Consider the following 14367-nt stretch of genomic DNA (forward strand, 5'->3'; position numbering starts at 1 on the left):
TGTCTCTACTACCCAAAGTGATCTATAGATTCAATGCAACTTTTATTAAAATAACAACATCATTTTTCACAGATACAGAAAAAAATAATTCTATGCTTCGTATGGAACCAGAGAAGACCCTGTAGAGCAAAAGCAATCTTAAGCAAAATTAACAAATTGGGAGGCATTGATTTACCAGATTTCAAGCTATACTACAAGGCTATAGTAACTAAAACAGCATGGTGGTACTGACACAAGAACAGAGAAATAGACCAATGGAACAGATCTGAGAACGCAGATATAAAACCATCTTCATATAGTCATCTGATCTTTGACAAAGCAGACAGAAACATACACTGGGAAAAAGAAACCTTATTTAATAAATGGTGCTGGGAAAACTGGATAGCCACATGTAGAAGACTGAAACAGGATCTGCACCTTTCACCTCTCACAAAAATCAACTCAGTGGATAACAAACTGAAACCTACAGTGTGAAACTATAAGAATTCTAGAAGAAAATGTTGGAAAAACTCTTATAGACATTGGCTTAGGCAAAGAATTTATGAAGAAGACCTCAAAGGCAATCACTGCAACAACAAAAATAAATGAATGGGACCTGATCAAATTAAAAAGCTTCTGCACAGCCAAGGAAACTATCATAAGAGCAAACAGACAACCTACAGAATGGGAGAAAATATTCTCATGTTACACATCCCATAAAGGGCTGATAACTAGAATCTATATAGAACTCAGGAAAATCAGGAATAAAAAATCAAATAACCCTATAAAAAAGTGGACAAAGGACATGGAAAGAAACTTTTCAAAATAAGATAGACTAATGGCTAACAAATATATGAAAAAATGCTCAACATCTCTAATCATCAGTGAAATGCAAATCAAAACCAAAATGAGATATCACTTATCCCCAGTGAGAACGGCCTTTATTAAAAAGTCTGGAAACAATAAATGTTGGTGTGGATGTGGAGAGATAGGAACACTCATACACTGCTGGTGGGACTGCAAACTAATACAACCTCTGTGGAAAGCAATATGGAGACACCTGAAAGAGATACAAGTAGAACTACCATTTGATCCAGCAATCCCATTACTGGGCATCTACCCAAAAGAATAAAAGACATTCTATAAAAAAGACATCTGCACTAGAATCTTTATAGCAGCACAATTCACAATTGCAAAGATGTGGAAACAACCCAAGTGCCCATCAATCCATGAGTGGATCAATAAAATGTGGTATGTGTATACCATGGAGTTCTATTCAGCCACAAAAAACAATGGTGATATAGCACCTCTTGTATTATCCTGGATAGAGCTGGAGCCCATTCTGCTAAGTGAAGTATCACAAGAATGGAAAAACAAGCACCACATGCACTCACCATCAAATTGGTTTTAACTGATCAACACTTAAGTGCACATATAGTAGTAACATTCATCAGGTGTTGGGGAGGTGGGGGGGGATGGGTATGTTCACATCTAATGGGTGCAGTGTGCACCGTCTAGGGGATGGACATGCTTGAAGCTCTGACTTGGATGGGACAAAGGCAATATATGTAACCTACACATTTGTACCTTTGTAATATGCTGAAATAAAAGAAAAGTTTGACAAGGAAGGAATAGATAGAAATAAGGTAATAGGAAATATCCAAAGAACAATTTCTAGAACTAATGAAAGGCTGAAATCCTTGGAACCCAGATTAAAAAGGACAATTTTTAAAATCTACACTTAGACCCATGATAATATAATTTTAGTACATTAAAAATATATAAAGAAAAGAATGATAAAGCTTCCAACGAGTTTAGATTTCTTAGAAAGAATGAGAACCAAATTGTCATCAGAACTCTCTTCAGAAACGCTAGATGCAGGAAGGTGGTGGAGCAATATCCTCAAAATACTGAGGGTAAATAATGTAGATTTATATGCCCAGGTAAGCCATTTGAGTTTGAGCGTGAAATACAGAAATTTAAGCATAAGATACTCAAGAGTTTACTGTGCTCAAATTACTAAATGTTAGAATCCTGGAAGGAAACAATAAGATGTAAGAGCCAAAGCAACCTCAACTTTTCTTGATAGTGAGAGATTGAACTAGAGCACTGTCTGCCCTGTTCTTTCAATAGAATAATTGTTCACCCTTTCCCTCCCTTGGAGCTAGCATGGGACAGATAAAAACCCAACTATACCTGAAGTTTTGAACTTGAATAACTCGCAGAATGATTACTATGTCTTTCATAGAAATAGAGACATAAAGAGGAAAAGCAGGCTAAGGAAAAAGACAGTGTTGGAAATAATGAGGTTTAAAGAGTTATTAAAGTATAAATAGACAAATTATTTGATTTTAGCTTTATCATTATTTATAATTTATACTCCCAGTACTTTAGAAAGTATGCCAACTTCCTGGCCAATAGGAAGTTGAAAATTGGCTTTAGACCTCCAAAAGTTGGGGCTCTGTCCCCACTGCTTGGCACTATGCCTTTTATGTAGGTATTGACTGAATATTTCTTAAATAATTGAGACTGTTTGCATCAAAATAAGTGGAAATTGAACAAGGGAGCCCTGCTAAATGGTTAAGTAGATTAGTATTTATTCATTTTAGGCCCTTGGAATATCTGCATCAGAATTACCTGAAGTGCTTGCTAGAATACAGATTACTGGGGCCATGCTCCAAATATACTCAGTCAAAATTCTGGGTGTATGTCTCAAGAATCTGTCATTTTAGTAAGTGCCTCTGGTGATTTTTGAGCATTTTCAAGTTAAATAGTCCTTGGAGGACAGGGAAAAGAATACTGGAAAAAGGATAAAGCCTGGAGAAAGCATGTCTGGGGGACAGTGCTTTTCAATGTTTAATGTCATTCACATTTAGAAGATAATTTGCACATGAACCCTGACATACAAGACAGAGAGACTGATGGAGCTGGAGTTAACCAGCTCCAGGATCTTTGACATCCCCAAGTGCCACTCCAAGGCTGAGTGGCACCCCAAGGCTGAGAGTATTAACTTTTTGAGACACCAGCAACATATCTGTGATACCAAAAAGCTCTGTAAAGGGTATGAAGGAAAAGGAACTATCAAATAAGAATTCAGGAGAAGTTTATTAATCAAGTTCATAACAGTGCATTGCTTTCAACGTTAAAGATGTTTCATGCTGCTGAAATTTAAGGAGGAAGAGAAATGACCTTTGGGTTTCAATAGTTGGAAGGTCAGTGGAATCCTTGCAGTTTTAATGCACAGGTGAAGGGAAAGAAAAAGGCATCTTCACCTCTTTCTGACTCTTACATCCTTCTTCCAGATTGAATGGTTCTTGGATTAAATTGAGTCATCCTGCAAAATCCAGGCTGATCTCCTTATTTTAAGGATAGCTGAATAACAACCTTAATTTCATTTGTAACCTTCATTCCCCCTTGCCATGTAACATAACATATTCACAGGTTCTGGCGATTAGGATGTGGAGGTCTTCAGGGGCACCATTATTCTGTCTACCAAAAGTATGTGCATAAAAAATAACATTATTTAAAGCAATTTTGAGAAAAACCATCCAGCTGTTCTTTCCGAGTCTGCATAAAGTAGTCCCAGAAGATTGAAATGCTGTAAAATACAGTTTGTAATTATTAACCTGGCACTAGCATACTGAATGATATGTCTATGAATGATGATTAAGAGAATAATAAAGAACATAAGCTTGAATTATGACAAGCCAAAAAGAGATCCTGAAAGCATCAGCTCCTAATGAAGTATCCACCTCAATGGCAGCATTCTCTCTGTACTAATGGGCCTGATTTGTAACTACTAATATTATTTCTTGTTATAATTCAAGGGGACTTACAAGGTCCTGAGACTACTAAAAGATTACAAAGTTAAAAATTAAATAAGCAGAATTTATGAAATCTATGCCAACTAAAACTATTTGTTTTAATCTAGCAAAAAAGTCTTCTAATACAATTTCTCTCCCTTTTCCTCAAAACTCTTTCCCGATATTCTTCAAGCTATTATCTTCTTTCCTTTAGCACTTAAAACTTTTCAAATAAAGTCATGTATATGTGTCCTTTACTTCTTGTAGCTCATTCACTTATTTCTCCACAAAGTAGAAAAAGAGTAAATTGTGTTGATTATTCTAATGTACCTTCTGAATTTCCTATCTAAAAGTTAAAAGCCTTCCATTTTTGTTTTGTATCACCTAATATCTGATATTTATTTGTGGCATGCTGCAAAATGTTCTGATATTATTAAACTTAATTTTAGTTAGGAATGTTATAAACTTGATTATATATGGTCTCTGGTAAGCTAATGAATTTACTAATTTGTATGTGTTGTAGACAGCTACTAGGGTGGCCTCCAATGAGAAGTACTCCCTGATATTGATATCCTTACATTATCTCTTCCCCTGAACATGGACAGGATGTACTAATGTGTTTCTAATAAATACCAAATGCAAGAGAAGTGGTAGGATTTCACTTCTAAAATTATACCTTTTAAATTTTGTTTTTAATTTTTATAGATTTTAGGGGTACACGCGCAGTTTTGTTAAATGAATGTATTGCATAGTGGTGAAGTCTGAGCTTTTAGGTAGCCATCACCTAAATAGTGTACATTGTACTCATTAAGTAATTTGTCATCCTTCACCCCCCTCCCACTCTTCTACTCTTCTGAGTCTTCAATTTCTATTCCACTTTCTTATATCCATGAGTACACATTATTTAGTTCCCACTTAACAGGAGAGAACATAAGGTATTTGACTTTCTGTTTCTGAGTTATGTCACTTAAAGATAATGGCCTCTAATTCCATCCTTTTTGCTGCAAAATACACGATGTCATTCTTTTTTATGGCTGAGTAGTATTCCATGGGGGGGTGTTTGTGTATACATAGTATATGTATATATATTTTTATATACATGTATACACACACACAAAAATATTTTCTTTATCCAGTCATCCATAGATGGACACTTAGGTCAATTCCATTTCTTTGCTATTGTGAATAGTGCTGCAATAAATATATGAGTGCAGGTATCTCTTTGATATAATGATTTCTTTTCCTTTGGGTAGAAATTATATTTTAGAAAGACCTTGGCTTCTGTCTTTGGTGTTCTGTCATGCATGATGGCTCACTCTGGGGGAAGCAGCTACCATGATGTGAGGCAACCCTGTGGAGAAGTCCACATGAGTGAGGCTAGAAGCAGATTTTTTGAGACCAGCCAAAGGCCATGTGAATAAACTTGGGAAGTGGATTCTCCTTCAGACAAGACTTGAGATGACCGTAGCCTTAACTGACAACTTTATTGTAGCCTACCAAGAGGCTCTGAGTCAGAACTACTCAGCTAAACTACTCCTGATTCTGAATCAACAGAAATTGTGACATAATAAATGTTTGTTGTTTTAAGCTGTTGCAGCAACAATAGATAACTAATACATGTTACATCCCCAATGTAACACATTTAAAATTGTCCTCATCCTAAGTCATCAATTTTGTTAGTTTCATCTAAAGATAGAGGAAAATGAACATAAATCTACAAAAATAAGTATTTTGTAGGTCTAGTTCTGCATCATAAGAAAAAGTTCTATAGATGTTTACAAAATATGGAGACTGTGTTTGGGATTACCTGACTTATAAGTTTCTATAACATGAATAAACCTCAGTTGAGGGTGGAGGTTCTCAAGCATACAGGCAGTCTTTATCTAGAGCAGCTGAAACAAAGGTACAAGAAGCCCATAGAACTGTGGATCAGGAGATATATGTCCCATGTATTAAAATACTTGAGTCAGAGAAAACCAACTGTAGTTTAAATATAAGTTCCCTCACCCCCTAAATCAGAATTCACTAAGGAATAAGTTCAGAACTTCAGGCATTGATTGCAATGGAGATGCTTCTCTATGTAGCAAACACCAAGGTGAGTAGAGCCTTTAATTTAGAATAGTTATCAGTTTTCCCAAGAAATGGTGGGGAAATCATCTGATATATAGTATGTTTCCAATTCAGTAAACATTTATAAGGTGTACTTGTCAAGCACAGAGGTTGTTAATATGAGTGAATAAAAATTAAATTTCTGGGCTGGGTGCGGTGGCTCAGCGTGGTGGCTCATGCCTGTAATCCTAGCACTCTGGGAGGCCAAGGAGGGCGGATCGTTTGAGCTCAGGAGTTCGAGACTAGCCTGAGCAAGAGCGAGACCCCATCTCTATTAAAAAAAAAAATAGAAATAAATTATCTGGACAACTAAAAATATATATGGAAAAAATTAGCTGGGCATGGTGGTGCATGCCTGTAGTCCCAGCTACTCGGGAGGCTGTGGCAGTAGGATTGCTTGAGCCCAGGAGTTTGAGGTTGCTGTGAGCTAGGCAGATGCCATGGCACTCTAGCCCAGGCAACAAAGTGAGACTCTGTCTCAAAAAAAATCAAAAAAGATTAAGTTTCTGGTATAGAAGAATGTATAGTTTAACAGAAGTGAGACTTGTATGTTTTAAAATTAAGATTATAAAACTTATATTATTTTCCTATTGTTGGTAACAAATTACCACAAATTTAGTGACTTAAAACATCACAAATTTATTATATTACAGTGGTGTTCAGAAGTCCAAAATGGGTCTCCCTGAGCTAAAATAAGGTGTTGACAGGGCTTCATTCCTTCTGGAGATTGTAGAAGAGAATGTTTCCTTGTTTTTTCTAGCTTCTAGAGACTGCTTGTGTTCCTTGGCTTTTGGCCTCTTCCTCGATTTTCAAGGCCAGCAGCATTGCATCTTCTGATTATGACACTACTGTCTTCTTAGAAGGACCCACATTATTACACTCAGCTCTGTGGGATAACCCAGGATAATCTTTCCCACATCAAGATCCTTAACTTAACTTAATCACATTGGCAAAATGTGATAAAAACTGAAAACCTAACAAAGGTTCATGGCTGTGTGGCTGAATCAATTGATTGATATTAAGAAAATGAAAAAGCAAGTTTAAGACTGGGAAAAAAGTACAAGACATACATCTGATAAAAGACTTGTGTCCAGAATAGTTAAAGAACTCTAACAACTCAATAACAAGAGACAACTTGATTTTTTAAATGGGAAAAATATTTGAATAGACACTTTATCAAAGAAGATATATGAATGCCAAATAATACAAAAGAAAATCACAGTGAGGTATTATTACACCACTACTCAAATGGCTAAAATTAAGAAGACTATTTCACATTCAGCAAGAATAGAGTACAACTGGAACTCTAAGTTCAGTTTTTATAAAGTTAATACACTCTTACCATACAACCCAGCAGTCCAATTCTTAGGTGTTTACTCAAGAGAAATAAAACTATGTATACACAAAGACTGTTGTACATGAATATTCATAGCAGCTTTATTCTTAATAGCCAAAAACTAGAGTTTTGTGATTATATTGTGATATAATCATATACATACAATGGACTTAGCAATAAAACAAAATGAACCGATACATGGGACAACATGGATGGATCACAGAAGCATTATGCTAAGTGAAAGAAGTTAGACAAAAAGACAATATATTATATGATTCCGTTATATGAAATTCTGGAAGAGGCAAAACTGTAGTGACGAAAAGCCTTTTAGCGGTAACTAGGGTTAGGAGAAGGTAATTATCTGCAAAGGGGAAGAGGTAACTTTTTGGAATGATGGAGATGTTCTACATCTTAATTGTAGTGGTGGTTATGACTATATTTTTCAAAATTCATCTATACTATATAATTAAAATGGGTAAATTGCACTGTACATAAATCATACCTAAATAAAACTGAATTAAAACACCTCTCTACACACACAAGCACAAATCCAGTTTAGTAGTTTGCTAATCTTAAAGCAATGGAACATGAAGCAATTCACTTTGTGTTTTAACTTCCAAGGTAATATATGAATAAATCTGAGCTCTTTTGGAATAGGTTTATGTATGCTAGTACTATGAAATTCAAAGGAAAATCTCTTTCTGCCTGGGATTACTGGAAGAAGACAGAATTTTTGAGCTTCCTCTTGATGACATCAGAGGATTGGAATTAGATTAGAAAGGGGGAAGAGTGACTGACCTAAGTGCCACAGGAAAGTAAGTCCCAACTCTGGGAATCACTTGAAGTCCAACTGGGGTCCTTGGCTTCAGGCAAGAAAGAATTCAGGAGTGAGACAACAGTGTAAAGTGAAAATGAGTTTTATTTAGGAAGTATAGAAAATATACTCCATAGACAGAGTAGAGGCTAGTTCTCTCTTTGGAGGAGAACAGCGTCCATGGTCCCTTTAGTTTCACTATTTAAGCACTGGCTTAACTATAGGCTGAACAAGGGGAGGAATATTCATATTATTTCTTGGAAAAGGGCAGTGTTTTCCTAGAATTAGTGTAACACTCCCCCTTTTGACTAAATATGGTCAATCCGGAACTATCATGGCTATCTATAGTAAGTAAATTAGATTGGAGGACTGGGGGAGGCATTAAACAAGAATCTGCATTGCTAACCAGCTCACTGGTTAGTTGGTAATCTCAAAAACATTTGAGAAACACTGCTTTAAGATTTAGCAGATATTTTTGTTGTGTGCTGATTCTAGTATTTAGAGATCTTGGAAACCAAAGTTAGCCTCATAGAAGTTATCTGTAGCTTTGTCTTGGTTTATTAAAAAAATGTTATATCTTTACTGTGTTTGTAATGTCCCTATAATTCTCAATGCTTATATTTCATAAATAAGAGTTTTAAAAAAAAACAAGCCAGCATTCTTTATTAATTAGTCCTCTCTAGAATTTATATTGTTGACTGCTCAAAGCGGTCTCTATTTGTCGCAATATTTTTCAGGTTCCTTTCTTTGCCATTTCCCTTAGCTTAAGGTACCTAAGACATGTTACCTTGTGTTTACCATTGCTGTACAGTATGGAGTAAATAAAGGTGTATGTTTATTATTAAATGTAAGTGAATTATAGTGGATAGCAAATAAAAGAACAGGTTTTCATAAATTGTATTTATAAACAGACTTGTTGACTTAAGATGAGGTTACGTCCCAATAAACCCATTTTAAATTGAAAATACCGTACATCAAAATGCATTTAATACACCTAACCTGCTGAACAACATAGCTTACCCTAGCCTGTCTTAAATGTGCCTACAGTTGGGAAAAATCATGTAACACATAGCCTATTTTATAATAAAGTATTGAATATCTCATGGAATTTATTGAATACTGTGCTGAAAGTGAAAAGCAGAATGGTTTGTATGAGTATTCAAAGTACAGTTTCTACTGAATGCATATTGCTTTCATACTATCATAGAGCAGAAAAATCTTAAGTTGATCCATCATAAATTGGGGACCATCTGATAATGGGTCTTATGAGATAATTGTCTTCTCTGAAACTCTTCTTTAGTCTCTTAACAAGCATATTAACCCCAAATCATTCTTTGTAGTATTTAGCTGCCTACTTATTATTTAAAGTCCAACACTTAATCTTACATGTATTTTTATGTATTTTCAACAGTGATTCTTTTCTTGCACACCGAGAAAGTATACAACAGATGATGAGAAATTTTTCTGAACCTTTTGGAAGAGACTTGCTCAGTATCTCTGATGGTAGAGGGAGAGTTCATAATCATACGAGACATAATGATGACGAAGATTCCTTGACTGTAAGTTCATTTTTAAAAAGACAATTAGTGAGAAGGTCCTGTAGGAATTTGAAGAAAATTTTTATAGAAGTATATATTTATGATGATAGAATATCACTATACTTGTATTATAGATATAACTGTTATATAAAAGGAGGGACCTATTGGAAAGCTGAATCCTTGAACAATGAATTGTTAGCCGTATAGAATTCCACTGTATGCTACCAAAACATTCAGAACCATATTATAAGCCAAACTTAAAGCATTATTTTTCATATATGTGTGTGTGTGTGTATGTGTGTGTGTGTGTGTGTGTGTGTGTATCACCTTATAACTTCTTCCTTGTCTTAATTAGGTTAGGCAAGGAAATAACCGTCCTGTCCCATACACTTTTTTTAATACTTTAAAATAATATCAGAAGCTACAGTTTAATGAATTATATTTATTGGACCAGGAAACACTAATCTTTTGCATGGTTTCCTTGGATCTTCAAAGCTTAGGTTAACCTTTAATTGTATCTCAAAAGCCTTGCACAACTGCAGTCTATTTACATAAGTCTTGTCTGAGAGCAAAGCTGGGAGGTTACAACTGAAACATACTCAACTTAAAAAAACCCAGAATATTTGTGTATCTTAACCATTTTCTTTTTTGCCTCTTTTATTTATTTCTGTTGCTTTTTCGGCCTCAGGAATGGCAATTCTAAGATAACAGATCTTCAGGGGTTTCTATAAAGGTGAATCTGCAACTGAAACATAGATATTTGGAACTCAGTAAACATTGAATTGGTCAATTGACGAACTTCCAGAATCTTCCAGAAAAAATTTTTATATTTTCTGTTTGAGTAAGCTTAAATAGAGCAAAATATTTCAGATAGTCCTAAGAAGTTTGATGAATAAAATTACCTTTCCATTTAAAGTAAAAGTAATCTTCACATTCTTTTTCATACATATTATTCCCAAGCAGCATATTGACATCCCAACTATTTTTCTTTTAATTAGTGAATAGTGGTATCATTATATATACTTTTAGTACTTATCAGTTTCCATAAAAGTTTAAAATTAATATCAGAGGAAAAATGTCAAAGAGGGCAAAAAAAAATAACTTGTGATATTCTGAAATTATATCTTTTATGTAAGCATTAAAATATTTTGTATATTTGCTGTAACTATAGCAAGGAAAGCCCTACTATATGCAGTAGAGCTACATATAGCTCTTTGTATTTATGTGTGTAAATGGTCTATTCATAGTTTTTATGGAAGAAGCAAGAAGTGACAATTTTATTCCGTTTCTTGTAAGCATAGAAAGGAGACCTGTTTATAATTCAGCTGAAAATTTCTTATTGAAGATGTCTATACACATCAGCTATAACTCTGCTGGTCATCCATTGGAAGCAGAAATAAATGTTTCTTGTATTTAAAACACATTTAAAACACTGAATGTTTGACAAGAGCAGGAATAGGAGATATATAACTAAAAAGGTAAATTTCTATGAAACTGTAGTTTGTAAGATTCATAATTTACAACTGTTTGCACTTTAGCATGCTTCATATTATATTTGTCTTGCCAAAGTGCCTTTAAAATAAGTGTTGGGGGAAAAGAAGAAAATTTATAGCTCAAGGAATATGGTTGCATAAATGTGATTATTAAATAAGAAAAGCCCAGTAGGAAAACAATTCCAAATATAAAGGAAAGCCAAGACCAACATTTGAATGAAAAACTAAAATAAATTGCAACCTTTTTGTGATAGTCAGGCTGCTATAACAAAATACCTTGGACTGGGTAGCCTATAAACAACAGAAATTTATTTATCACAGTTCTAGAGGCTAGGAAGTCTAAGATTAATGTGCTGGCAGATTCACTGTCTGGTGAGGTTTTGCTTTCTGCTTCATAGAGAGTATCCTTACATGATGAAAGGGGCAAATAAGCTCCCTCAGACTTTATTTATAAACCACTAATCTCATGCAAGAGGGCTGAACCCTCATGACCTAATCATCTCCTAAAGGCCCCACCTATTAATACTACAGATACTCCTGAACTTATGAGGGGGTTACATCTCGATAAATCCATCATAAGTTAAAAATATCTTCCCTCAAAAATGCATTTAATACACCTAACCTACCAAACATCATAGCTTAGTCTACCCTATCTTAAACATGCTCAGAACACATACATTAGCCTATAGTTGGGCAAAATCATCTAACACAAATCCTATTTTATAATAAAGTGATGAATATCTCATGTAATTTATTGAATACTGTACTGAAAGTGAAAAACAAAATGGTTGTATGAGTACTCAACGTGTGTTTTCTATTGAATGTGTATCACTTTCATACTATCATAAAATCAAAAAAAAGTTGGGGACTGTTTATATTACATTTTGTTATGTTACTGTTTATATTATATTTGGGATTAGGCTTCAACATATGAATGTGTGGGGATGGACCCTTGTATTTAGACGATAGTGCTTGTCTAATTTATAGTGGCAGAAATTAGCTTTTGTCTATGATTATTAATCATTTATTAGCATAGTCTAAAGTCTATAGGCTAGCATCCAATAAAACTTTCTAGAAAGTGGAAATGTTCTGAATGTGCACCTTGAAAGGTGCCTATTGCTACTAAAACTAAATTTTAAATTTTATTCAATTTTAATTATTTTAAATTCAATTTTAAATGCCACATGTGGCTAGTGACTACTTTAATGGACAGCACGATGATAGACATTCAAATAAATTCCAAATCAATTAGCTTTTTCTTAAACAATGGTAAGTAAAGAGTGCAAATCATCTATGTGGGAAACTATCATCTTATTTCTCATTTTGTAATCTCTCTTTAAACATTTTTTCCAAGAAAAACTGCAGTATTCATCTACCTATTAAAAGTAAATGGTAAAAAAAAAAATAAATGATAATTTAGACCAACACATTTCATAAAACATAAGTCTCATGGCTTTTTAAATGGTACTGTTGCTTGGTAATATTTGCTTGCCTCTTGCATCTAAAATCAAGTGGTATACATTTTTCTTTACTACATTGTATCAATTATCTTAGAAAGCTAACATCAATATATTCTTTTTCTTATTCAAACTATGAAAATCTTTTGCTAACCAAGAGCGCTGAGCATTGTTCTAGGGCAGTTGAAGGGCAGTGGTAATTTTTTAAATACAGGAATTTCATCCTTTTACACTGGGTTTTCAAAGGAACATTCAGCCTTTTAGCCAAAACTCATTTTTTTACCTGTATATTTGTAATTCATACTGTGGAGATAAGGCTCTCCTTTTCCCTAGGGTGTGGTATATTTGACAAGTTTGTTTCTAAATATGAAGGACTTATATAATAGCAAAAATAAATTAAATTTTAAAAAAAGCAACAACAACAAAAACCTGTATCCCAGCTTTTCCCACTGACTTTTCTAACAGTCAGTGTTTTATAACAAGAAGTGAATGTGGGAACAGAAATTAGAAATTGATTGCAGAAAATGGAAAAGACTGCTTGCCGCTAATAAGTTTGAAAAGAGCAGAATCAAGAAGGTAATAGGCTTTTGAGCATGATAACTCTGAGTTTACCTGAACTTTTAATAAAAATTCATATAAAACTTTATTTTTACAAAGTAATGTTTTAAAATGAGTGTTTTGATTAAGTAGTGAGCTATGCTTAGGCTTTTAAGCATAGTAGATGAAAATTCATATTTCATATAGATACCTTGGTAATTTTTTATTTTTGGTCAATTTCTGGATAGTTATCATCTTTATCAGCCATATTATAAGGGAAAACAAAGACTCATAGTAGAAATAGAAACATCAGCTGTGCCATTTCCTTGTGTGTATATTATTAGCATTTTTAATCCATGATTTCTTTATATGGATATTTTTAATAGAAGCTAGTTGTTCATTTTGTAAGGATTAGTTTTGTTTAAAACTAGATTATTTAGTCTATAAATTTATTTAACTAGGTACCTTTTAACTCAAGCTTATGACATTTAGACTGAGTGATGGTGCCAGAGTCAATCTAAAATCTGTTCTTTCTTTAAGTAAAAAGAAATAGAAATAGAAATTCTATTGGTGCATCTAAAACACTTTGGAGACCACTAGGTATACATTATAAGTATATATCATCTGATATCATTTATTATAAAATTTAATAGAGGCACAGTTTTCTCTATTTTTCAACATAACTTACACAGGGAGGAAATAATCTATCACTGAATTTTATACTGATAAATTATTATATTATGTATATTGTGTATAGTATATTATCATCTATTATGATAAAACTTTATCACTGAATGGTAAAACTTTATACCTTTTACTCAGAAATTCAAAATTTATCTTCAACATTTAAAACTTCCAAGTAGTGAAAGTTTTTAGTTTGTATATACCTAAAACTTTGTTTTTCTTCATCTGTATCTGTTGAAGAATATAATTTGTGAACTATTAATTTTGATTATTTCATCTATTATACTTAACATTGTTTTGCCTATCAAAGATGCTAAATATTTTTAAATCTATGTGATCATTTCTAAAGTCTACATTAATTTCTTATTCCATAAACTGGTCCTTAGGAGGTATTAAATTTTTTTCTCAATATCTCTCTTGATCTTTTGGAATTTTATTAATGTACATAAAATTCTTATTTTTAATTAGTAACAGGCAAAATTAACTGTTCTTTAAAAAATATTGAATTGATCAGGCTCAGTGGCTCACACTTATAATTCCAGCACTTTGGGAAGCCAAGACAGAAGGATCACCTGTGCCCAGGAGTTTGGGACCACCCTCAGCAACATAGTGAAATC

At 33.6% G+C, this 14367-nt stretch overlaps 1 protein-coding gene across 4 annotated transcripts in view; it reads left to right on the forward strand.

Annotated features, from left to right (window-relative positions):
* Positions 1–14367, forward strand: part of MLF1 (myeloid leukemia factor 1) — a 39178-nt gene that overhangs the window by 12259 nt on the left and 12552 nt on the right. For all 4 annotated transcript variants that reach the window (XM_045539545.1, XM_045539544.1, XM_045539546.1 and 1 more), the window contains exon 2: positions 9453–9600. In XM_045539545.1, the coding sequence (XP_045395501.1) occupies positions 9453–9600 (148 nt within the window). The remainder of the gene's footprint in view (positions 1–9452; positions 9601–14367) is intronic.

Source organism: Lemur catta, chromosome 1 (genome assembly GCF_020740605.2).
Source record: "Lemur catta isolate mLemCat1 chromosome 1, mLemCat1.pri, whole genome shotgun sequence".
Lineage (NCBI taxonomy): Eukaryota > Metazoa > Chordata > Mammalia > Primates > Lemuridae > Lemur > Lemur catta.